This window comes from Antechinus flavipes, chromosome 1, assembly GCF_016432865.1.
Source record: "Antechinus flavipes isolate AdamAnt ecotype Samford, QLD, Australia chromosome 1, AdamAnt_v2, whole genome shotgun sequence".
NCBI classification, from domain to species: Eukaryota; Metazoa; Chordata; class Mammalia; order Dasyuromorphia; family Dasyuridae; genus Antechinus; species Antechinus flavipes.
In genome coordinates, this window is record NC_067398.1 from 281,444,019 (window position 1) to 281,469,987 (window position 25,969).

At 33.4% G+C, this 25,969-nt stretch overlaps 1 protein-coding gene across 6 annotated transcripts in view; it reads right to left on the reverse strand.

Annotated features, from left to right (window-relative positions):
* Positions 1-25,969, reverse strand: part of MTAP (methylthioadenosine phosphorylase) — a 76,598-nt gene that overhangs the window by 31,800 nt on the left and 18,829 nt on the right. For 5 of the 6 annotated variants that reach the window (XR_007947687.1, XM_051961731.1, XM_051961741.1 and 2 more), the window contains exons 2-5: positions 20,488-20,574; positions 18,848-18,906; positions 16,727-16,894; positions 143-245 (exon numbers count right to left, since the gene is read on the reverse strand). Coding sequence is in view for 5 of the 6 variants with exons in the window: in XM_051961731.1 (XP_051817691.1) it covers positions 143-245; positions 16,727-16,894; positions 18,848-18,906; positions 20,488-20,574 (417 nt within the window). In the remaining variant the exon portion in view is untranslated. Of the gene's footprint in view, positions 1-142; positions 246-16,726; positions 16,895-18,847; positions 18,907-20,487; positions 20,575-25,969 lie in introns of those variants that run through there. The other variant, XM_051961758.1, reaches the window with a different exon arrangement.

Sequence of the window (25,969 nt, forward strand, 5' to 3'; positions counted from 1 at the left end):
AAGGGAACAAAAACTTAGTTAATAGGAGTTACCACAAATCAACTCTGAAAATCAGAGAGGTGACAGATGTTTTTTTCCCCTACCACATCATTGAAACCTGTTCATCACAAATCTGGATTGGGTTTTCAGACACTCTACTAACCTCTCTGGTTTTAGAACAAAATGGCTCAGCCATTGGAATGTGACACACTCCTCCAGAGCAGGCATGGCTGCCATCATGGAAGGTTTGACGTCTTTTGGTTGTCCTATAAAAATAAAATGAAAAGCAAAACACAATCAAATCTCAATTATTCAGCAACTGAGGTATCAAAATTTTGTATTACATAGGCTTTCTGTTTCTTCACCTCTTCTGTCCTGCCTCCTTGTTAAGTCTTCTCATTAGCAATTCTTAAGTTAGAATTGGTAGTGCTTTTTAATGTGAAATTTCTGATTTAGTGGAAGCACAAAGTTTGGTGCCAATAGTTGTTAAATGGATTTCATAATTTAAGTGGATTTTAGTTTATTATTCCCAAGTCTCAATGGCACAGGTAATAAAATGGGAGCTAAAAAACTATATCCTGAGCTAGACATAGAAGGCTTTTTTAAAGGAACATCTTTGATGTTCCTTGATTTGGTGACTTCTTGAATCACAAAATATCAATTATCTTCTAGTGCTTTTCACCAGTAGTAATCAGAAGCAAGACTACTAAAACATTCATGTTTTAGAGATCTAATGCCTGAATTCATGAGTAACCCAAGAAATAAAATTATCTGATCTTTCCTTTGGTTTATGAAGAACTAAAATCAAGAGTTTAAATAGCTGCTGCTAAACAAAATATTATTTAATTTCTTGTTCCTGAGGTGTGGGACTCACAATTCAAGTAGAACTGAAAAATGAAGTTGAAAAATACTTAATTGAACACACACACACACACACACACACACACACACACATATTCCCAAAGGATTTTTCTTCTTTTGCAAAATGTAATAATTCTGCTTTACAAGTCCCACAAACAAGCGTTCAAGGTTCTATTTCTAAATACACCTATAGTTATAAAAATAAAATACTTTTAAAAATTCCTGGTAGAAAAATTAGTCCATGATAATTTCTTCCCCCTGCCTCTTCATCACTACTTCTGTCTACCTACCCCCACTTAATTACCCTTTTTCTTCTTTCCCTCCATCTTTCTTACCCTTTTTTTTCATCATAACATAGAAAGAATGCCAAACACAGAACTATTGTTCATTCCTTATCAGCTAAGTAACCATGAGTGAATTATTTTATCTTTACTTCATCTATCAAATCTGTACTATTATCTACTTCAGAGAATTCAGAGAAAATTATAATTGTCATTAAAGGAATTGATACAAAGCAATTTTATATACACGGTATAAGCAATTAGTGTTCTATCTTTTAAAAACCCTCACAAAAGTTAAATTCTTATTCAATCGGTTTCCTTTTATCTGTCATTATAACTAAATTTTTCTACCTTTTCTTTAGACTAAATCTAGCATATTTCCAAACTCTTCTGGGTTCAGCTGTATATGACAACCACTTGTTGGGAAAGTACCATAGGTATGGGCATAAGTTAAACTAGATAGCCCCTTGTCACCCTTGTGATTGCTAGAGTGACATGGTCAGATTTTCACTTAAGAAAAATCAAGCTGACAGCTAACAGGAAGATGAACTTGAGGCATTGAGACAAATCAGCAGGCCACTGCCATCTGAATCCAGACACAAGGTGACAAGAGCTTTCACCAGAATAGTTGTATTAGAGGAAAGCAGAGCAGGATCATTTTCCAGAAGAAAAGATTGAGATTCACAAACTTGCTTAGCATCTCAAAGCTAGTAATTATCAGAGCAAGAACTGAACTCTTGTGTGACTTGTGACTAATAACAATGTTCTTTTCAAGGCACTCTCAGTAACATTAGATGTAATAAAAGGGGATGTGTAGTTTCTGATTTATTAATTGCTTCCCATAATGATCTTACCTAATCATCAAAACAATCTTGTAAGTTAGGTAGTTGAGGTATTCATATCCTTCTTTTACAGATGAATCACAGAAAAACAAATTTTCTCAGTCATGACAGCACACAGTGGAAGATCTTGATTGGAACCCCATTATCTTACCTCTGCACCCAAAGCTGATTTGACTCATATGATGTTAGCTGGTAATAATGCTACTTCTACTCACCACTGCTTTAGTTCTAGGTTTGAGTCAGTTTTGAATGAATTTGATTTTTGTGATGCTTAAGTCCTGTAAAGAACTGTTCGCAACAGTAAGTTCTTCCACACACAGATGCATATTTCAATGTACGTCTCCTCAAAATGGAAAATTCAGGGCTAGATAAACAAAAAGTTTAAAAGCTGTGATTGACACAGCTACCTCTATTTTTCTGATTAATTGAGGCATTCTATGCTAATCATCAAATGGTTCATCAGACTCTGCTAAACACAGGAAGGAAATGATCTAGACATGATTCCTGTCCTTAAAGATACAGCATATTACTTACTATAGTGATACTTTCCAGTTCTTTGTCATCTGAGCACATTGTACAATATATAATGAATTGCTTCAATCCTAGCAGGGCTACCACAAGAATTATTGCATTGACAGAAGTTTGGATTAAAATCATAGTAGATATGCTTGGATTTTGATAGAACAAGCTTTTTCAAACTGCATTGCTTAGTTGCTTTTCCATTTGCTTTCTTTTTTTCCCTCAAAATTTGATTTTTCCTTTCATTTTTAATTTATGAAATAAAATAAGCATTTCTATAACACATTATTAAAAAACTGTCTACATGAAAAAGTAACTACAAAAAAAATAAAAACAGCTTTTATGAAAAGTTGTGTTCTGAGTACCAACTGACTGAATTTAAAAAGGAACTTTCAAAATAGAACTGGTTTGCGAGTCAGGAGTTTAGAAGAAGGCAAAACCATAAAAAAACACCAAAAAGCTCATGGTCAAATAATATGTTTCCAATCAGCAGACATGCCCCACATAAGATAAGACATACAAAGACTATAACTCAAACTCATTGGTTAGAGGGCAATTGTTTGTTAATAAGACTGGTGGGAAATAATTCTAAATCATATATTTTTCCCTTATAAGACACAAATTTAGCAAATGTAACCTCAGTTTTACAAAACAAATATTCCCTTTAACAAACTACACATAAAGAAAATAGCAACATAAATATAAAGTGCAGCCACAGTTAAGATTTTGAGTTAAAAAAATTTTTTCTCCCTTCCTTTCTCTTCTCCCTTCCCAAAGGGAAAGCTTACAAGAGAGTAAGCAAACTTATATAGGTTATACATGACAATCATTTTAAACACATTTCCTTATTTGTCATGTTGTGAAAGAAAAATCAAAACAAAAGAGAGAAAAACTATTTTAAAAAAAAGTTTAATAAGAGGCCAAAATAGTATGCTTCAATTCACATTCAATTACTTTTTCTTTCTCTGGATGTAGATGGCATTTTCCCTCCCAAATTTATTGGAATTGCCTTAAATTGCTAAAAAGAGCTAAGTGTATCACAGTTAATCACACAATCTGTACAATATTCTCCTGGTTCTGCTCATAAAGTGAGCATTCATATGTTTTCTGGCTTTTCTGAAATCATCAGCTTCAGTTTTAAAGGTACTGCAGGATAGATTTTCTATCCATCTTGAAATCAAAGCAGCAGCAAAGCTAAGGAGGAAAAACTAATTTGGGAGAAAAATGGAAGAAAGGTTGAAGAGAAGACAAAGGCAGAATTGAGCTAGGAGCCATTAAAGAAATTTCAGCAGAAAACCATGGTCACTTTACAGAAAGGCAATTCCACTCATTCTTATACTACACAACAATGTTTCTACTCACTTTCAAACAAAACATAAATGTTTTTTTCCTGAACTTTAGCTAGAATATCTACAGGCTCTTACAGTTCAGCTCCTTTTGTGGGGCAGAGGAAGAGGGAAAAGGCAAATCATTCAGAATGAAGGCACAACTCTGAGAAGGTAAAAATTAAGTTGCCAGAAGGAGAAATAATTGTGCATCTATCCTACTTGGAAGGGAGGATGGGCCAGATGAACTAAAAGGTTAAAGAGATAATTCTAATTCACAATATTTCACAGAAGCAGAGGAAATATCTTCTTTCTCACAAATATGTCAATACTGAAGCTTGGAAAAACACTACTTCATAGATCAGAAGTGGGGGATCTTTTTTCTGCCACAGGCCAATTAGATACATCATTTTCCATGCCATACAAAGCTATCAACTTAATAAAAATGAGTCTGCTATATTTAATTAACTCATCCCTAATGCAATGTCTAGAACTACTTCTCTGTGATGAGGCCTATGATGTTAGCTGATGATGAGTGGCTGCTTCTACTCACAACTGTTTTGGTTCTAAGTCTGGTTAAGTTTTGAATGTGTTTGATTTTTGTGATGATTAGTCTTGAAAAGAACTGTTCACAGCAGTAAGTTCTTCCAACACAGATGCATATTTCAATGCATGTCTCCTCAAAATGGAAAATTCATCATTGCTTATGTAACATTTATAGAAATCAAGCAGTAGGAGGTTGTTGCACATCACTTTGTAGCTGAATGATTTTGTACTATCGGTTGTCTAAAATACATTAGCTGTACATCAATTGCACAGTACAGCAAAGATGTTCTATTCTATCTGTTTACTTTTCACATCCTTGAATCTTTCATTAAATACCTCACCAGCATATGCAAGTGTTTTAGAAGGCTTTTTTTTTGTCCTTCTAGAGTAGGGAAATGCATTAAGGTATTTCTTTAGAGTTGTACTTTCAGCCTTAATTTATCTTCAAAAGATTCACATTTGAAAGTAAGGAGTTGAGAAACTGGTTGGGGATCTGCAGCACGAAGGTTGAACCCAGTTCTGAGAAGTATTTGGTAATGTCCATCATGAATGCTAGATCACATAGACATTTGTTATCAAGTTTCTTGACAGCTTTTCTTTTCATGTCCATGAACTGCTTGACTTCATCTGCAGCTCACAAAACCTCATGAGTATGATTCCACAACTCACACTTCATGGTGATAAACAAGATCACCATACTTAGAATGAAGATCACTCACCAATTCCTTAAACTATATCTATCTTGAAATCAAAGCAGCAGCAAAACTGGGGGGAGGAGGGAAGAAACTAATTTGGGACAAAGATGAAGAAATGTTGAAGAGAAGACAAAGGCAGAATTGAGCTAGGAGTCATTAAGGAAATTTCAGCAGAAAAACATGGTCACTTTTCAGAAAGGCAATTCCACTCATTCTCATACTATACAATAACGTTTCTACTCACTTTCAAACAAAACATAAATTTTTTTTCCTGAACTTTCAGTAGAGTATCTATTGCACCTGCTTTTGATAAAATTTATGCCTGACACTATTGACATCACACTGTTGAGCTGCAACTGACTGTGAGACTTCATATATGATACAATGTTATATAATTAAAACATTTAGCTCAAGACTGAGATTCAGTTCTTTCTCTTCTCATCATCACCAGATCACTGTAGCTTTGAGTGTTAACACTTTTACAACATGTACACTTCTATCCTGCCTGGTACTGTCCTCTAAGTCACCACAATACAGACAAATGGGCCATGGGCAGCTGATGAGAAGCACACAAGTCTGTTCCATCATGGACTTACTTATATGTACCTTGTCTATGCTGTAATGAAATATTCTTGTTTGTCCCTCAAAATTTACTTTATTATTACAATTCACTTAACATAAATTTATATTGCTATGAAAAAAGCTCCTAGATTTATTGAATTTTGAGTCCCACTCTGTAACTGCATTGGCAAGGCCAGACCAAATGACTTTGTGGGACATCCTGCGGGTCAGACATTCCCCACCTCTGCTATAGATACAATATTGAAACAGAATGCTAAAATGAAAAGGTATCACTCTAAACAAGGTCTTGGACAAGCAATAACTGTAGAATGTGCAATATGAAGATCAGCCATGGGGCTTTGGGGATGTCTAAATGGAAGAAAAAAAGATTTAGGAAATGGTCTTCAAATGACAATTCTGCTTGGTTCCAAAGGGCCAAAAGAATAAAAAATGTAAATTAATATAAGAAAAATCTTGCTAAACAATAGTTATCCCTGCAAAATCACTTCCCTTTTATCCTGTATACATCTTATATATCCATATTTGTTTGTGTGTTATTTAGACTGTGAACTCTCTGATGCTAGGGACTAATTTGTATCCTCAGAGATTACCACAGTGCCTAGCACAGAGTGAGAGCTTAATATAATACATGCTTGCTTACTATTGTCTGACAAAGATGAAATAGGTAATCCTAGGATATAGTGGCTTTCCCCTCATTTTGGAAAAAAACACAAATTTGATTTGGCTATGTCATTTAATGTCAACCTAAAGCAGAAACTAGGTATTGATCCACACCTATACACATTTAAGACCAAAATGTGTTCATGATTTAGACATAAAAGAACAGTAGTATAAACAAATACTCTTTTGTCCCTAGGGTATAACAGTTCCCCACGATTAGTCCTATGCCTAGCATAGTAGTTCAAAATGTATAGCAAGGGCAAGACGTAATACTACTTTCCTACTTAAAACTCCTTAGTTACTACCAGGATAGTTATCCAGGATAAAAACAAATTTCTCAGTTGAGCATTTAAAGTTTAATCTAATTTACCTTTCTAGGCTTATTTCTTTACCATTCACCTTCAAAGACTCAGCACTACAGCCCAGATAGATAACCATTTTCTATCTTTACATTTACCTAAGATTTCCATCATTCCTGGGATTCAATACTTGATCCTGCCTCTCAGAATCACTGGCTTCATTGGTGATATCAATTCGGGGAACTAATATTTAATCTATGAAGCCTTCCAGTTTCTAGTAATTTCACTCTCCTCAAATTACTTTTATATTTGTAGTTGTGGCCCAACTGCATCCCCCCCCACTCAATCCCTCTATCTCAAGACACTTATCATTTACACATATATCAAACACATGCACATATAAATATACACATACACAGATAGATTATAGAATACAAGTTAATATAGGCTAAAGAAATTCTGAGAAGTTCTTTTTACTTAGGATAACCAAAGAATGCTTCATGGAGGATGGGTTTTAAGCTGAACCTTAAGTGATGAACAGACAGGAATAGTGGAGGAGATAGTCTAGGCAGAAGGGGACATTAATTCATTAATACATTAATTCAGCAGCAATGAAGACTGAATGGGGGGGTGGAGGAGGGGAAAGATGAAATGGGAAGCTCTGACAATAGTCCAGAAATGAGGTAATGAGGAACTGAACCAGAGTGGTGTCTTTTGTATTCCTATTTGAAAGCTATTATACAGGGAAAAACAACAGGATGTGGGGAATGGAAAGGAGGAATCAAAAATCATACTTTCATAATAGAAAATATTATGAATATTATCAAATTAAAACCTGAATTTGAATACTGGTAATATACTGAGAAAATACTAGAAGGTTATATTTGAGAGTGCTAGAAATGGTTTTAGGTTTTCTGGGGGAAGTAGAGCATACATACAGATGAAGATTTTCTGCAGGCATTTAGAAAAGTGGAACCAAAGTTCTGGAGAAAGCCTAGTTTTAGCGGGTGGAAGGAAAAAGAATCCTAAAAGAGAGAGAGGCATCAGAGAAATAGAAGAATTTGGAGTTTAAAAATACCAAAATTGTAAGAGAACACAATAGCAAAGACAAAACAGCTGACAAGATTTATGCTACAGAAATCAAGAAGAACAAGGGTAAAGATTGAATGAGTATAAGAATCTTCAGTAAAGGAGTGTTACTGCAGTAAAATGAATGAAAAAAGCTGTAAACAGTAGGGGTACACACTACCACCAACTACATTATCCCTCATATTTTCTTCCATCTGTCTATAGATACTTGAAGCCATATTTTGTTGGTGTTCCCTTTCTTGGATTTTGACAGACTGGATATCTATTGATACTCTTCCTTCAGTATACCTACTTTCTACATGAACTACTCTGGAGGAGAAAAGGAAAGAAAGGGAGAGAGTTGACGGTAGTAAAATAATACTTGACATTTACATAATGCTTTAAAATTTGCAATACATTTTATACACATCATTTCATTTGAGACTCACAACTTTATGAGTCAGATACTATAGGAATTGTTGTCAGGATTTTACAGACAACAAAACGAGGCCAGGAGACTAGAGATACAGTTTCTCTCCTTTTTTTAAAGTTGCTTGCTAATGGCCATACAATTAGTAAAATACTGAAGATAACTCAACCCAGATCTTCCTGATTCCAAATACAGTACATTACAATTGGTTGAAATTGTACAAAGAGATCAGGTCTAAGAATGACATTTAGTCCAATGCTTTTTCCTAAATGAGAGCACTTGAATATTTACCAAAGCTCGGTTTTTCAGCCTAGAAATTACCTCTTTTTTTTCTAAGACACATCTGATTATAGGACAGTAATCTGTGGATTAACTTCTCACAACACTGATATAGGACTTCAATCATTCCTTACACCATTGAAATTAAGAAAATCTAATTTCCACATTCTATAAATTGCAAGGTCAAAACAAGTGTCCTCTTCAATTAACTAATAAATTTAGATAGCTAGAAATCTTCCTCATCCACCATCTACCCACCCATACAAATATACACATCATCAGAAACATTTTGCAAATCAAGAAATGTTAAGTTGAATAATCTTGCCCAAACCTTTTGTTTCAAAGTCAAGGATGCTAACTCCTGTAGAGTTAGAGGAAGAATTAGGTTTACAAAAACCTGATTCTTCTGTGTATTTTTTTAAATCACAATCACACCTCAACTCTTTCAACATTTGCCCCAAATTCTGTGGGAAAACATGCACAGTAGGTGAAAATGGTCCAGCCATTCTGGAAAAAAATTTGCAATTATGCATCAAAAATTTAAAAACCGTGCATAAATTTTCACATTAAAAATCCATGTGCCAAAAAGAGCAAAGAAAGAGAAAAGGAAATTACATGTGCAAAACTATTTATAATAATTTTTTTTGGTGGCCAAGAACTGGAAAACTGAAGTGGTTTTCCTATCAATTAAGAAAAATCTAAACAAATTAACAGTAACTAAAACTGACAGAATGCCCTAAGAAATGATGATGAAGATGGTTTTAAACAAACTTAGGAAGAGTTATAAGAAGAATAAGGTAGTTTATATTTAACAATTGACTCTCCTGGGGAAAAAAATGTGGCATGATAGCCTTTTAATTTTAATCTACCTTGGGTTTTTTTAAAACACTTTCTTTCTCAAGTTTAGACAATCAACAAAACAATAAATCAAGCCTTGATTGGTATCACTGGTTGATTTTCCAAGGTGTAAATGTTCCCAATAAAAGTTTTACAATCAGCTTTTCAATAGGCTTGAATCAATTCTAATACATTTCTAACTTATATGAACTGATACAGAAGCAGTTTCCAATAACAATAATATTATGAAAACAGACAACTCTGAAAGACTTTTAAAGAACTCTTCAATGAAATAAGTAACCACAATTCCAGGGGAGTCATGAAATCACAAATCTTGCAGATTCATAGCTGATTAATACACAAATATACAGACACACATATTAACATGGGAAAGTTTCTTTGAAGATTTATTAAGGGAGAAATAAATTAAGTGGAAATTTAAAAAACCCATGCCCAATTCTAAGCAGTTTATTTCCCGAGTCTCAGTGTATTCATCTGTAACATTAAAGCATTGAATAAGATGGTTTCTAAGGTTTTGTCCAATTCCAAATCTATTATGCTTATTACTTTTAAGTACTAGGAAATATTCTGTCAGCTTGTGGAAACCATTAAACTATAAACTATTAACTATGATAATTCAAATTTAAAACCTTTTCTTTACATTAAATAAAAACGTCCTCATTTCCGAAGGGATGCAATATTAAACACATAATATAAAAAATGAATTCTTAACTCCTCATACTTCTAAGCAAGAAGCATGCTATTCTCACCATCAGGTAAAATCTAAGTCTGAAAACACCTCAGATATTATCACTTAGTCCAAATCATACCTGGACAAGAATAGCCATATTCCTAATAAGTGAATATTCAGACTGTTTTTGAACATCTTCTGTACTAGGAAACTTCATATCTCATTAAGCTGGTCTATTCCACAAGTGAACAGTTCTAATCACTATTAGAAAGTAGGACATCATTGTTCTACAAAAGAGATAGAAAAGTCAGAAGGTGTTATGAAAGCTAAGGGATAAGAGTATCCAAGAAGGAGAAATCAAAGGATTCAGAAAAGTAAATGAAGATGAGGATTGAGAAAATTTAACAGTTAAGAAATCCTTGGTATCCTTAGACATAAAAGTTCAGAAGGTAACTCAGAGGAAATCTGATTTATCCTCTTCATTTTTACAGATGAGAAAATTGAGGCCCAGAATGTAGTGTTCTGGTTGGTTTTCTGGAGGTCTTGGAGCAGTCTTCGTTTCAGTAGAGTAATCACCAAAAGAATTGCCAGGTGTTAAAGTCCAAATCCTTTATTATTTCCTTCACAATCCAGTTTCCTTGCGTTCTGACATCTTGGTTTCAGTGGAGAAAGGAAGGAGAGCCTGCCACCATAGTGGTATGAGATGGAGTGAATGAATCTGGCCGAGTTTGTCCCAGATTATATGATCTATTTTAATTACATTATCATAAATGTGAATGTTGTAGAATAGGTGTCAATCTTGTAGAACTATATTAAGTACTAAGTACATATACTGAACTAGAGAACTATTAATCACCATGCTAACCTAGATAACCATTGTCTATCAATTCCACTGATTTAGAGCTTAAGAATCCTTGTTTCAAGCACAGAGTTCTGGCTCATAACACAAGAATGATTAAATGACTTGTTCAAAATAATATAGGTAATAAGTGCAAGAAGTAGGATTTCAACTGAGGGTGGAAACTGGCTTAAAATCTTCTCTAAGAATTTGCTTGTTCTACCACTTGGTGCATACACATTTAGCATCATAACTACTTCATTATTTAATGTACCCTTCATCAAGATCTACTTTCTCTCTTTATCTCTTTTAATTAGATTTATTTTTACTTTTGCTTTCTCTGAGTTCAGAATTGCCTTTTTACCTTTCTTTGTATGTGTCTCTCTGTGTCAAATGTGTTTCTTGTGTAGGATTCTTTTTAATCCCTTCTATTTGCTTCTGTTTTATAAGTTCATCCCATTCAAATTTCATTATGATTACAAGCTCTCTATTTCCCTCTATCCTATTTTCTCCCCTGTAAATACTTTTGTTCTCCCTTTCCATCCTGTCCTTAGTCTTGTGGAATTTTTACCCACTCCCCACTACTTTATCTCCTATTACTCCTCCCCCTCCCTTTCTCTTAGTTATCTTTTAACCTACTTCACCTACTTCTTTATCTTCTATCAACCTTTCCCTCCTTCTCTTACCTTTTCCCCTAGTGTTATTGCCTTCTCTTCTCTCCTGTCCCTCCCTTTTCTTTTACTTTCTCCTCCTACTTCTTTATAGGGTTAGATATTTCTCTACCCAACTGAATGATTAAATTTTTACCTCTTAAAGACAAAACTGATGAGATCAAGTTTTAGACAATGCTCATCCCCCTTCTTTCTTTCCCTCTATTATAATAAGTCTTTTGCACTTCTTCATGTGAATTGTCCCATTATACCTCCTCTTTCCTCTTTTTTCTATGGTACTGATATGTAAACCAGGAAGGGCCAAAACAGAGAAAGAAAATTATAGGCCAATTTCCCTAATGAATATTGATGCAAAAATTTTAAATAAAACATTAGCAAAGAGATTAAAGCAATTTATAGTGGAATAACACACTATGACCAAGTGGGACTTATACCAGGAATGCAGATCTCATTCAATATCAGGAAAACCACTACCATAAATTGAGGGAAGACCTTGGGGATGGCAGACCTTTTTCTAGCCCTTAATGTCTTTTTCTTTGATGTCATCACAAAAGGGACCATTCACAACCACACCCTCAGTCCATGTGATGCTCCCCTCTGTCTGCCCTGTGACCTCAACCTTCCTCTCTCAGAATTAGACAAATCTAAACACAAAATAAACAAAAAAGAAACTAGGAAGGTTAATAGGATCCTAGAAAACCTAGCTATGATAGATCTCTGAAGTAAACTGAATAGGGACAAAAAATAATACATCTTTTCTTCAGCAGTACATGGAACTTATACAAAAACTGACCATTTATTAAGGTATAAAAATCTCAGTCACATAAAAAAGGGCAGAAATAGTAAATGCTTTCTTTTTAGATTACAGTGCAGTAAAAGTTACATTCAATAAAGGGCCATGGAAAAATAGACTAAAAACCAATTGGAATTTAAATAATCTAATTCAAAAGAACAACTGGGTCAAACAACAAATCACCAAAAAAACCCCATAATTTCATCCAAGAAAATGACAAAAATGAGACAGCACACTAAAAACCTATGAGATGCAGCCAAAGCAGTTCTTTGGGGAGCTACATAAATAAAATACAGAAAGAGGAAATCAATGAATTGAGCATGCAAGTAAGCTAGAAAAAGAACAAATTAAAAACCCCCAAGTAAATACCAAATTAGAAATTTTGAAATTCAAAGGAGAGATTAATAGAGACCAAGAAAATTATTGAACTAATAAACAAAACTAAGAGTTGATTTTATGGAAAAAACTAAAATAGACAAAACTTTGGCTAGCTAATTTGATCAGAAAAAGGAAAGGAAAAAAAAAGAAATTACTAGCATCAAAAATGAAAAGGGTGAACTAATTACCAATGAAATTAAAGCAATAATCAGGAGCTATTTTGCCCTGTATGTGTGGTACAAGTCTGATAATCTAATCGAAATGGATCACAAAAGTATAAATTTCCCAGATTAACAGAAGAAATAAAATATTTAAATAGTTCCCTTTTAGAAAAAGAAATTCTACTAGTCATCAATGAACTCAGTAAGAAAAAATCTTCAGGGCCAGATGGATTCCCAAATGAATTCTACCAAACATTTAAACAACCATTAATTCCAATACTACATAAACTATTTGGAAAAATAGATAAAGGAGTACTGCCAAATTCCTTCTATGATGCAAATATGGTACTGATACATAAACCAGGAAGGGCCAAAACAGAAAAAGAAAATTATAGACCAATCTCCCTAATGAATATTGATACAAAATTTTTAAATAAAACATTAGCAAAGAGATTACAGCAATTTATCAGTGGAATAACACACTACAATCAAGTGGGACTTATACCAGGAATACAGATCTGGTTCAATATCAGAAAAACTACTATCATAAACTGAGGGTGGAAAACCTTGGGGATGGCAGTAGTAATAAAGCAAGGCCCAGAATTATTGAATATTTTTGAGTAAAGCTCCCAAATTCCCTCAATTCCCCCCCCCCCACACACACACAGAAAAGCTATTAACAAAAGAAATTTAATCTAATACAACAATCTAATCTAATCAACATCCACTTACTACACACAAGGCACAAAATAGCATCCTCACAACCTAAGGGAGGTAAAATTATCTTTGTTTAACAGGTAAGGAAATCAAGGACTAGTGATATTAAGTTCAGGATGTCATATTTTATGAAAGATTTTTGTGGGGGGAGAAGAGGAAGGGCTTGCTTGTTCCTGTGATTTTTTTGTATATAATGAGTTCTTAGGGAGGAACTTCCTTTACCAATCAATATCAATACCTTCAGTGCAACTATCTAAGACAATTTGGGGGTACTGACATGTTAATGGCTTTCTCAGGGTCATAAATTCATTTTAAGTGTCCAAGGTAGGACTTTTGTAGCTAGTAGTAGCTGGTGATACCTAAATTTTGAAGCCATGCTATATTAGGGTCAGTCAAAGGAACTGGACAAATAGTACATAAAAAGAGAAAGGAGGCATATGAACTTTGTTTTCAAATATCTCAAAGGTCATCTTATAGAAAAATAAAGTAGACTCATTTGGGTTAGGTCCAGAGGACAAGAGGAGGTTATTAGGATCAATGTTTTGGCAGATTGTGAGGTCATTCTGAGAACTTTCTTAGTTGGAAAAAATGAAGTATTCAGACAGCTTCTCCACCCCCACAGTAAATGTCAAAGTCATGGCAGAAGCATTAATAAACATAAGATACAGGTTTATGCTGTAAAGAAAAAAAGAGGAGAATTATAGAAGAATGAATCTTTCCTTAGAGCATGGGTTCAATAACATGATTTTATTATTAATTATATTATTTATTATTATTGTTTTTGCCCTAGTTCTGTGTTTTGACTTGCAATAAACACTTAATAAATGTTGGTAATCATGCTGGAGATGTCATTCTTTCAAAATTAAGTCAAACTTTGAAAACAAAACATGCATGCAACATACCCATCTTCACTTTAATAAGAAAGTGAAAGAAAAACAATTCTTCTAAATACTCCCTAGTTATGAAAATTTATAATAGTGGTTAAACTTATACAGACAAATACTCTGGCACTTGTTAGTAAAGGCCTGAAGTTGTTGGGGAAACCCCTATAAAACACATTTACTAACTCCACTGGGGTTAGAACTTGACTTAGAAACTATTTTTAGAAAAGGAAAATTCTGGAAGCAATTTTTTTCTTTCCATGGACTCCCACTTTTTTTCTTTCCACGGACTCCCACTTTTTTTCTTTCCACCTCCCCCACTCCTCCACAGAAGTAATGAACTAGCACAAAGCACCACTGAGGTTGTCTCCACTGAAAAATGAGAAAGAAATGATATAACAATAAAGAACTATAAGAGAGAAAAATACTGGAATCTCCACAAAAACTCCTTAAAGGAGACATTAGTTATTGACTACATATATTACTACATATTTAAAGGAAATAGCAAATTATATATAAATAGATTTGCAGTTTCATCTGTAATTCTTTTTTTTTTTTTTAAATTTTATTTTTATTTTTTATTTTATTTTTAAATTTTACCATGTTATGGAGAGGCTTGTTTTATTTCATAAATGAAAAATAAAACGTTTAAAGTGAGACTCAAAGAGTATTAAGTGTATTGTCCATCATCATAGAACTAGTCATCTGAGGAAGAATTTGAACCCAAATCTTCCTGAGTCCAATTTCATCACTCTATTATGATATATGCTTTGAGATCTCTTTTCTTGTCTTTCCTGAGATACAGACTCCTCTCTTGAATGAGGTTGCAGTTTCTACATTCTTCAATGGGACTAAGGGATTCATTCATTGATTACTACTCTTTTCAAAGAGGTAAATATGCCCTATCTCATTCCTTCGGAGGCTGCAAACACAGCATTTTTATTTTTTATCTTAGAAGTTATAAAGAATTTATTGAACAGAAGACTGGAGCAGTATGATCAATTTTAACCTGGAAAGCTTTTTTTTTTTTTTAAACAATAATATGGGTAAGATAAACAGGTAAAAAAGATTTTCCAGCAGCAACATAAAGAACAGATTAGAGGGGAGAAAGCCTACCTACAAGGAAGCTACTGAACTGCCAAAGTTGAGGAAGATGATAATAAGGATTGATACTAAAATAATAATATTGGGAAAATGGAAGCGGTCCCTTCCAAATAGAGGATTATAAAATGTTCTATAACTTGTTCCAAGTCATACAATATGTGATTGTCATAGTCAGGATTTGAATCTAGGTCTTCTGGTTCAGAAGTGGATTCTTCATTTCTCCATTTCAAATTTGATGACAGCACGGATTACATGAAGGCTGGGTTAAAAGTAAAAGACTTCTGATTATCTGCCAACTTTTCAACAATCAATCAATTAACAAGCATCAATTAAGCCCTCTAAAATGTGTCAGGCACTAAGTAAATAAATACAAAACAGATGGTTTTGAGAAGCTATAGACTGATCCAGAAAACTTTTTACACTTTAGGTCTGACAAAAAAAAAAAAAAAAAAAATCAGTGAAAAAGGAATCAGCTAAGTAGTTAGGCAGCTACTTTTAAGATTATAACAATGAAAATGACCATTTTGGAATTGTAATTTTTAAAAAAAAGAAAAGAAGAAAAAAGTAAAGGAAAAAGGAAATAGGAAAAGAAGGAAATATAGAGAGGGAAATAAATAAGAGAGAGAAGGAAAAAAGAAGAGAGGAAGGAAAGAAGGAAATGAAAAGGAATCTCAAAAAGGAGTCCAAATTCCTGTTCTTTTCTTTCCAGGCACCTCAAGCCACTTTAACAATACCCTATTCTTCTCTCTCCATACTATCTGTTAAAAAGTCATTAAATAGAGACCAGACTAGTAAAAGCCCTATCAACTTTACTAGAGGACAAAAGGGTATGAATATAGGATGGCAATTATTTATAGCTAAAAATAAAAATAAAAAAAAAAATTCACTATCCATGCCCATTCTAGAATTGAGATTAATTTAATATTCATTCCTTATCTAATACTCCAATACTCCAAAGTGTTTTGGGAATTCTTTTGTACAAAAGTACATTTTGTCCTCCAATTCCTCTCCATCCTTTTTGAGAATCCAGTACAGACTCAGAACTTTGTCTACTACCAGGGGTTGAGGTAGTAAGTGATCTTTAGAAGAACAATAGCATTTAAATTATAATTTTTTTCCTGCAACCTAAAATATTCCTGCTCCACATCTACATTTTAAATATGACGACAAGCCTGATTATACCTATCCAGGAGAGGAAAAGCATTTTTTTATATACACCTAAGGATACATGATCTTACATAAAGTTTGAAACTTCTTTAAAACAATAATAACAAATAATGACTCTTTACCTGTCAATAAACTGGTCAATTATGACAATATCTCCAGGTTGAATTTCTTCTCTTAAAGAGCCACAAGCAGTAGTCACTATAATGTGAGTGCAGCCTTCTTCCTTTAAGGCCCAAATGTTTGCTTGGAAGTTGATATTTGAAGGCATGATGGTATGCTGCCTTCCATGTCTACAGGAAAAAAAGACAAAAGAAAAAAACACAAGACCTTTTCTTTTGGGGGAAGGAGAGGATAGGTAGGTTGATGACAGATCAATTGAAGTTAAGTGACTTGACTTGCCCAGGATCACACAGTTAAGTGTCTGAGGTTATGTCTGAACTCAAATCCTCTTGACTCCAAGACCAGCGATCTATCCACTGGGACACCTAGCTGCCCCTCTTTTAAATTATAAAAATAAAATGTCCATTACTCTGAATTATTAAATACTTTAAACCTCAACTCGCAGAATGATGGTTAGCAGCCAGAAAAGGGAAAAGTTTTTTGCTTTGAGGACGACAACTGTGGTTAAGTGACTTGCCCAGGGTCACACAGTTAGTGTTTTGAAGCCAAATTTGAACTCAGGTCTTCTTGGCTCCAGGGCCAATGGTGTTTCCATTCACTATCTAACTGCCCCCAAAGGTGAAATTTTTTAAAAATATAGTTATTCCAGGCAAATATTATCAATAACAGTTATCGTTTTCAAATCTTGGGTTTTGGGGATGCAATATCTAAAAGGATATTGTATGTATGTATACACACACATACACACACATATATACACACACAATTTTTACATAATTATGTAATTTAAACACATTTGAAACTGAAAGGGAAAAAACTTCTAATAAAAGAGACAACCTAATAAAAACATACAATAGGGGGCAGCTATGTGCCACAGTGGATAGAGCACCAGCCCTGAAGTCAGGAAGACCTGAGTTCAAATCTGAACCTTAACACTTTACACTTTCTAGCTATGTGACCCCTAGGGCAAGTCACTTAATCCAATTGCCTCAGCAAAACAAAACAAAACCAAAAAAGAAAACATACAATAGATGGGTGACAATAAAGGACTTGGGCACAACAAATAATCCAGAAGCTGAATATAAATCCCACAGCTCTGATAATTCATATTCTAGTTTTGAAGACAAAATATTAATAAGGCTTCAGGGGAGTCAAATTAGGGATACCATCATAAAACAGGAGGAGAAATAAAATCATCTATTCTTGAGTTTAATCTTCAACAATCACCAATAGAATATACCAACAAAGAGAACATTGATTCACTGATTAAATATCAAATAATTAAATATCAACAATAAAAAACTGACCATTCTGTAGCAAAAAAATTCAAAGGAACAAAACTTTAATAAGAAATCAGCTCTTTTCACTGAAATCTGAGAAGCCATTTAATTCTGACTTCATTTAGTGATCTTTTCAAAACTTATTCTATCATCCCAGAAATAAGTGCCTTCAATTTGACAGTATTTAATTTTAAGGCAGTAAACTGGCTGAGGCTTCACCAGCTTTGTCACATATAATTTTTGCCATTCTACAAAAGATTTTGGGTAACACTGAGATTAACTAACAAGCAATTTTAATTTGAAATTTAGCTGAAATTTAAAAGAAAACACTAATAAAATTTTAAAGGCCAGATCATTACTGCCCTCCTTGCTGAATAAGATTTAAAAAAAAAAGTCAAATCCTACTTAAAATAAAACAAAATTAAAACTGGAGGCAACAAGGCAGAATGAAAAGGATTTGACTAGATTTGGAGTCACAGAATCTGGGTTCAAATCTGGTCTTTGCAAACTGTTACTGTAACTTTATTCATTGTTGCTTTGGAAACATCAATTAACCTCTTTAGTTTATCTGTAAAAGGTGGATGACTGGATTTTGTGGTGGTCTCTAAAGTCCTTGCTTGCTAGCTTTCAATTCGTGATTCTCTTTTTTTGTTTGTTTTTTTGTTTTTGTTTTTTTGGTTGTTGTTTTGCTAAGGCAATGGGGTTAAATGACTTGCACAGGGTCACAAAGCAAGGGAAGTGTTAAATGTTTGAGACCAGGTTGGAACTCAGGTCCTCCTAACTTCAGGGCTGGTATTCTATCCACTGCGCCACCTACCTGCCCCTAAATTTGTGATTGTTTACCTTGCAAGCAGGACACAGTCAACATTTTTTATCTTCCCCAAAATCAAGGCATCTGATGGCTGCTCATTATGTGGAAAGAAAAGCACACAAACACTGGTGAGAAATTAAATGATCACTGTTTAAAGACACACCCCATGAAAATAAATATTCCTGCCCTCACACATGAAAATGCTACCTTGTCAGCTGAACAGGTGATCTCAGTTTACTAGGAGAGGTAATGGGACTATTTATGTTCTCATTGAATTTCTTTGTGGTCAATGGTTTAAATTCTCTTGCAATTGACTAGAACTGAAAGTATATTCAGTCTTGTAAGGTATATACATGAACTTCTGTATCAAGTGAGACAACTTCTGGAGAGATCAGCCTAGTAATCTCAGTCCTTTTTAGTCTCATGTTCTAAGTCACCCAAATTCGATACTGAATAATGCACCCAAGCAAGAAGTTTTTGGTAGTGGGGAAAAGATCCTTCAAACCTACTCAAACTTTGACTTTTAAAAATCATCAAAATATGCTCAGAATGAGTTCTCCCTTATATTGAATAAGAAAGATAAGGGGGGAAAAGTATGGAATAATTTCAATAAATCTTAAAAAATAAAAGTTGTGACTATTTTTGTTAATGGTATTAAAAAAGAAATAATATGAGAGGATAGGGACTAGATGGCTCCTGGAAGTCCTTTTGAGCCCTAAATCTAATGCTACTGTTGTACAAATTATTTTAAAATTTTAAACACTATTTTAAAGCAAAATGATTCAATAATTCAGTTTTACTTTTAGTTAAGTAAGATGGGTCTCTTTAAGAATTATTTGCTACTTCCTATCTCAGCATATTGTGCACCCTCCCTTCAAAATAAACTATGTATTCTAATGATGCCAACATATAAGTCCTTAACTTTGCAGATAGTAACATTTGGATTTCCTTACTCAAAATAATGCTTTCCCCCCATTATTATTGAAAATCTGTTGGAAACTATACCTAGACATATGAAAAGGTTTTGTTTTTTTTAATATGAGGTTTTTTGCAGAGTTCAAAGGAGATGACATAACACTTATTCTGTGAAACAAAGAATTGGGAAGTTTTGAGTCTCAACTCTGATATCTTTTTTTCTTTTTTCTTTAGTATTTCATCAGAATTGATAAACTTGTGTTTTGTTGGGGTTAATTTAGGTAAGTCATGCATGCTATTATGAGTTTTTTTCTTTTCACTCAATGATATTTCTAACTTTATTATTTCCAGAAAGTTATTAGTTTCCTTCACATTTCTGTTAAGAATTTTCTTTTTTTTTATCTAATTACTTCCTTATTAATTACAGATGATTAAGTTACCCTGAACCTAATGATATTGCTACACTGATGTACATATACTGCAATATATCTATATTCACACTTTGAAATACAAGCCATACATTCTCTTCAAATCTAGTTTGTATAAAATTTGAAGGTGCCCTTTAGTTGTTGTTTTTTTATTAGACATATACATTTTTTTCCATTTTCAAAAATATCCCAATTTATTGGCATGGTCTACATCTAAAAACAGATCACTGGTAATTACTGAGGTTCTGTAAGGAAATTTGAATTTCACTTTAAAAATATCAAAACATTCAAGAGAAAAAAATAAGCAGTACTTGATTTAGAATATCAACCTTGCCATATGGTGTGTCAACATATTTTTCAGTTCTTCCTTCCAAAATTTCAGGATCATCTAGACCGGTTCCACCAATAATCCCAATCTAAGGGAAAAAAAAAGGAGAAAAATCATGTGTTTTGCATTAATAATACTATTTTAAAATAAGAATTATTCAGTGATTTTTTTTTTTTTATCCTTCTGTAGGGCCTATCTTCTTCCATTGTCAAGCTCCTACCAGGGCCTCTACTTTAAGAAAAAGACTGTATGAATCTTATTTCCCTTCTTATTGACTTCTAGACCCCAAAGCCATGTCTCTGAAATCTAGGACTTCCCTCAGTGCTAGGAACCTCCTCATTCTGGAATATGTAGCTGTCCACATGGCTTCCAAAGCACACAGCAAATTTCTCTTCCAGCACAGTTCATCCTAGGGCCTCCAATGTGTAGAAAGGTCCAAGCCAGACTTCATTTCCTAGCCAAACTGTTCCTATTCTTGACTTGCTTCATCCCTTCCACTACTAGTTTACAGTTCCCTTTGGTTTGTGTTTGTGTGTGTGTGTGTGTATGCGCGCGCGCGTAGTCTCTTATCAGAATATAAACTCTTTGAAGACAGAAACAAATTTTCTTTTTTTCCTGTATATATACCCAGTACTCAGCACAATTGTTGGCACATAATAATTATGCCAATTGTAATAAGAAATGGCTCATATCCTTTTTTTAAACTTGTGGGTATGCTGCCATTTTCTCTCTAACAACCGCTAAAGTTCAAATGGATTGGAAGGACTGAAACTTTTAGCTTTTTTTTTTTTTTTAAAGTGACTGCTGGAAAAAAAAAAAAAAATGTCCCAGCATAGAATAAAGCAGCTAACTCAGAATTTGTTGCTAAAGTTAAAATAAATAGTTTAACGAATCAAAATAGGTAAATCTAAATGCTAAAAGAAATATGAGATATCTTACATTTACACTACCACTCTTATTAGGAGACATTTACCCCTAAGAAAGTAAATCTTAAAATAATTCTGTTATCTTCTTTCCCTACCTACTTAAGAACTCAATTATTTCTTATACTTCAAAAATCAGTGCCTCCTTCAGTGTGGGCACATCTTTCTTTGATGAAGAGTCTCAGGAGACTGTCCTCCTGGGCTGCTATGCCTTATCTCCTCCCACTTCCAGACTCCAAAAAACAAAACCCATTTCATATAAAATCTTCTGGTGATTAACTTTTCCAAATTTTGCTATGTTGGTCCTAGCAGAATCAATACTCAAAGATCTTCCAGCTTTGTAGAACCTATCAGAACTTCTATTCAACTTAGTTCAAGAACCCAGTTACCTCCAAGAGATAACAAGATATTAAAGTAGTGCTTTAAAAAAAGATTTTTCTTTCTTTTTATGAACTTTGTAAAAACCAATCAACATGAATGTCTCAAAATACAAAACAAACAAAAAGGACTGTCTACAACAAGGCTCAAGTCCCCTCTCCCAATTACCTTTCTTTCTTTTTAAAAAATGCAATTAACATACAAAAAATGCACATAGTAGTGTCAGGTAGATTGCCTGTGTCCTCTTTAAGACTTCCTTTTACTGTTTTGTTTTCTAAATATTTCACGGATATTTTTTTTCTTTTTTCTAGTTTCATTAATATTCATAATCCAACTCTCCTCCTTTTAAAAATGGGGAACATCCCTACCCCAGTAACAAATAAGTCAGTGAAAACTAAACAAACACACATATTGGATGGGTTTGAACATGTCTTTACATTTCTAATCTACGCCAGTTGTTTGATTTTTTTTTTTTTTTTTTGGTGTGACTCTATTTGGGGTTTTCTTGGCAAAGTAACAAGAATAGTTTGCCATTTCCCTCTCCAATTCATTTTACAGATGAGAAAACTTAGATGAACAGGGTCACACAGCTAATTGTTTGAGGCCAAATTTGAAATTCCAAGTACTCCAGGCCTGATTCTGTATCCACTGTGCTTCCTAGCTGCCTTGCAAATCCTTATTCAAAAAAGACAGAAAGCATGATCCAAGTCTTCTGGAGTTGTAACTGGACATTTCAATGTCATAGCCCTTGAGTCTTTCACTGTTGTTTTTCTTTACCATACTCATATGAAGTTTTCCTAGTCCTGCTTATATCACTATATCAGTTCATAAAGTACTCTCAAGTTTCTCCTAAACCATTCTTTTCATCATTTGTTATGGCAAAATATTTTATCCCATGTTTGACATACACACATGACATTACAATTTTCCTTTTCTGTTCCTCTGCATAAGTTCTATCTTATACCTGGAATATTCTCTCCTCTCATCTCTGCCTATTAAATTCCTTACAAAGTTCATCTAAGATGACAACCTCCCCCAACTGCTAATTACTTTCATCCTTGAAATTACTTCGTATATACTTAACATAAAAGTTTGCACTTAGAGTTACATGTTGCTTTCCAACAGAACAACTCCTAAACATACTACTTTGATATTTGCATTCTCTACTGCCTAAAATAGCACTCAACATACAGTAGGCACTTAATAAATTCTTCTGATTGATTTCTCATTCTAAATGATTCTTTTCCTTATTTCCTCATACATCTTCTATAAAAAGCCATAAAAAAAGTGTAGGAGGATTTCCCTTTGTTATCCTGGAATGGTGAAGACATAACTCTATATGATGTGAGATTACTCAAACTGTGGTATGAGGATACCACATACATTTTCTTTCGTTGTTACAAGACTATGCCACTTCCTTTTCTGATCACAAAAATTCTTAGTCTCTTATCACTTCTTGAACAAAGGAGGTAGTCACAAGCAAAAAGCTATAAAATGTCCACATTCTATCAGCTTAATCATTTTTTCTTGCTTGTCTTTGGGTTATTTTTATTTCTAATTCTTTTGGAGCCATGGCTCAGACATTAAACATTGTCAGAAGAATATTATGTTTGAGATAGGTTTTTGCAACAGGAAGCAATTTAAAAACACTGCATGATTTCCCAAATACAATCAGTCTGATTGTCTCTTGCAGCTTCTAGTACTGAACTAGTTCATTATTCCACTTGCAAGCTTATGCATCAAATACACACTATTGCTTATCTAGGTACATGCCTAACTGAACCAATATGTATTTTTCATATTTTATTTTTCTTAAGAACATTCTATAATATCTTAAGACTCAATGAAATCATCATCCTATTATCTGTGAACAGGAGGTCTTGGAAGATCCCACCATCAGTGGTAGGATCTGCTTTTTGGCACTTAACTGGTGAACACTTTAGATAAACACATATCCCTATTTAAAAATGCACTTAATGTCAATTTAATCTTTTTTCCTTTTTATTATTACATCACATTCAACATACAAAGAAATAAAGTGTTGAATATAATTACAATTTTTAAAAAATGACCTATTTGAGTCTCCTTCCAAACTTTATCATTTTCTCTCATTTTATAATATTTTATTATTATTATTTCTTTTTGATGTGTATCTTTATTTTTTTAAAGCTTTTTATTTTCAAAAAATATGCATGTATAATTTGACAACATTGAACCTTGCCTAACCTTGTGTTTCAGATTTTCCCCTCTTTTCCCCCACACCCTCCCCTAGATTGCAAGCAATCCAATATGTGTTAAATATGTTAAAATTGCATCTCTATTCCCACCCATTAAACTTATATCCTCCATAGGAGCTCCTTGACCCTATGACAAATAAGTATAGAATAGGAAAGCAACTCAACACATGAACATATCTAAAAATCATATTCTGCATCTCTAATCTGTCAAGAGAGAGGAGGCATGCTTCATCAATCTTTTAAAGTCATAATCTTATTATTAATCAGATCATTGAATAAAATGATCACTACAGAAACATATCATGGTATATTATATACATATGTATATAATAACTTTGGTGAGACACCTAAGTCAGATGCTTTCTTGAAATTTAAACAAACAATATTATCTTATTTTCTCTGTACTTCTCAGGTCAAGCAGCTGTGTAAACAATAGGAAGGCAATATGCTTTGTGTTCTCTTCTCGGGCTTTTTATCCAGGATGACACCTTGATGTATATATAATCTTAATTATTTTATAGTAATATTAACAACAAACATTTATATAGTCCTTTCAGGTCTGGAAAGCATTTTCAGAAGTAATACTGATGCTATTCTTTATAAAAGATTTGATCAAATTCACAGATCATATGGTCAATGGGTGCTGCAGGTAGCATTTGATCTTCCCAATTCAAGTCCAGGTCTATTTCTACTATGCCTATCTTTTTTTTTTTTTTTTAAATAAAAATGAGAAAGCAGACACACAGATTAATGATTGCTGATGGCTTCTCAGCCCAGTTCTCCTGCGCCCGCCCCCCCCCACCCCCCCCCTGTCAATTTATAATCCAAGTTAAAAAGACAAAATTCATTGCCTTCATTTTTCACTAGAAAACTTCTTATTCAGGTGACTTGTCCAAAATCACACAGCTATTAGCAAGGTAATAATTACAATAAATAGTTATTCCGATTCAGTCCTTTTCCCAAATTTTCCCCACAGTATACAATCTTTCCCCAAAACATTTTTGATACTTGACTTTAAAATTCATTAAACCAAATCTTTACCTTCAAATTTCCTTAAAATACTTTATGGAAATTATTATTACTTAAATTACTTTATTATTTAAATTAATTAAATTACTATAAATTAAAATACTTTATAATCTTTCAGAGCAGTGCTTGTCCCTAAGCAGGTACTTAATAAATACTGATGGATTGACAATATATAGTCATAGAATATAAAAGAAAATGATCCTCATAGAGAGATTAACACAGAAAATACAATTAAACAACATCCACCTGACACTATAAGCATTTTAGTCCTGATTTAACCTATCAGAACTAAAAACAAGTGCTAGAAAAAGAGATCGGGGGAGCAGAAATAACTTGAAGAAAGTTTGTCACAATGGAATTTGAGAAGAGCTTTAAAAGGCAAATAAAATTGGGTTAAGCATAAAAGTTAAAAGAATATCAAAAAGATAACGATCAAATGTCTTTTGTATTTCATTTTTAGCACCCATAACACGGTTTAGAATGATCTAAGAATTATTCTGGAAACCTTTGTTAAAAACATTTTAATAGCACATATAAAATAGAGAGAGGATTACCAGAATTTTGGGAATTACTTAACTTCAAAAGTGAGTATTTCTAGGGGGAGAAAAGAACTCTCAATAACAATCTTTCACAGCAAAAATAATGATGGAAAGAATAAGCCAATTAAAGACTTTTCAGGACAGATTTTAGAAGATATATGCTTGGTCTTTCCTTAGGAAACTATGTGAATTCAGGGAACTCCCTTAACTTCTCTGGACTTAATTCTCATTAATAAAATGGGGTTAGACTAGGTTTGAAGTTTTTGATCTTTTTTGTGTTAAGGTCCCCTCTCTGGCAGTCTGGTGAAACATATATTTCTCAGAATATTGTTTTCAAATGTATAAAACAAAATAGCTATGATTACAAAGGAAACCTA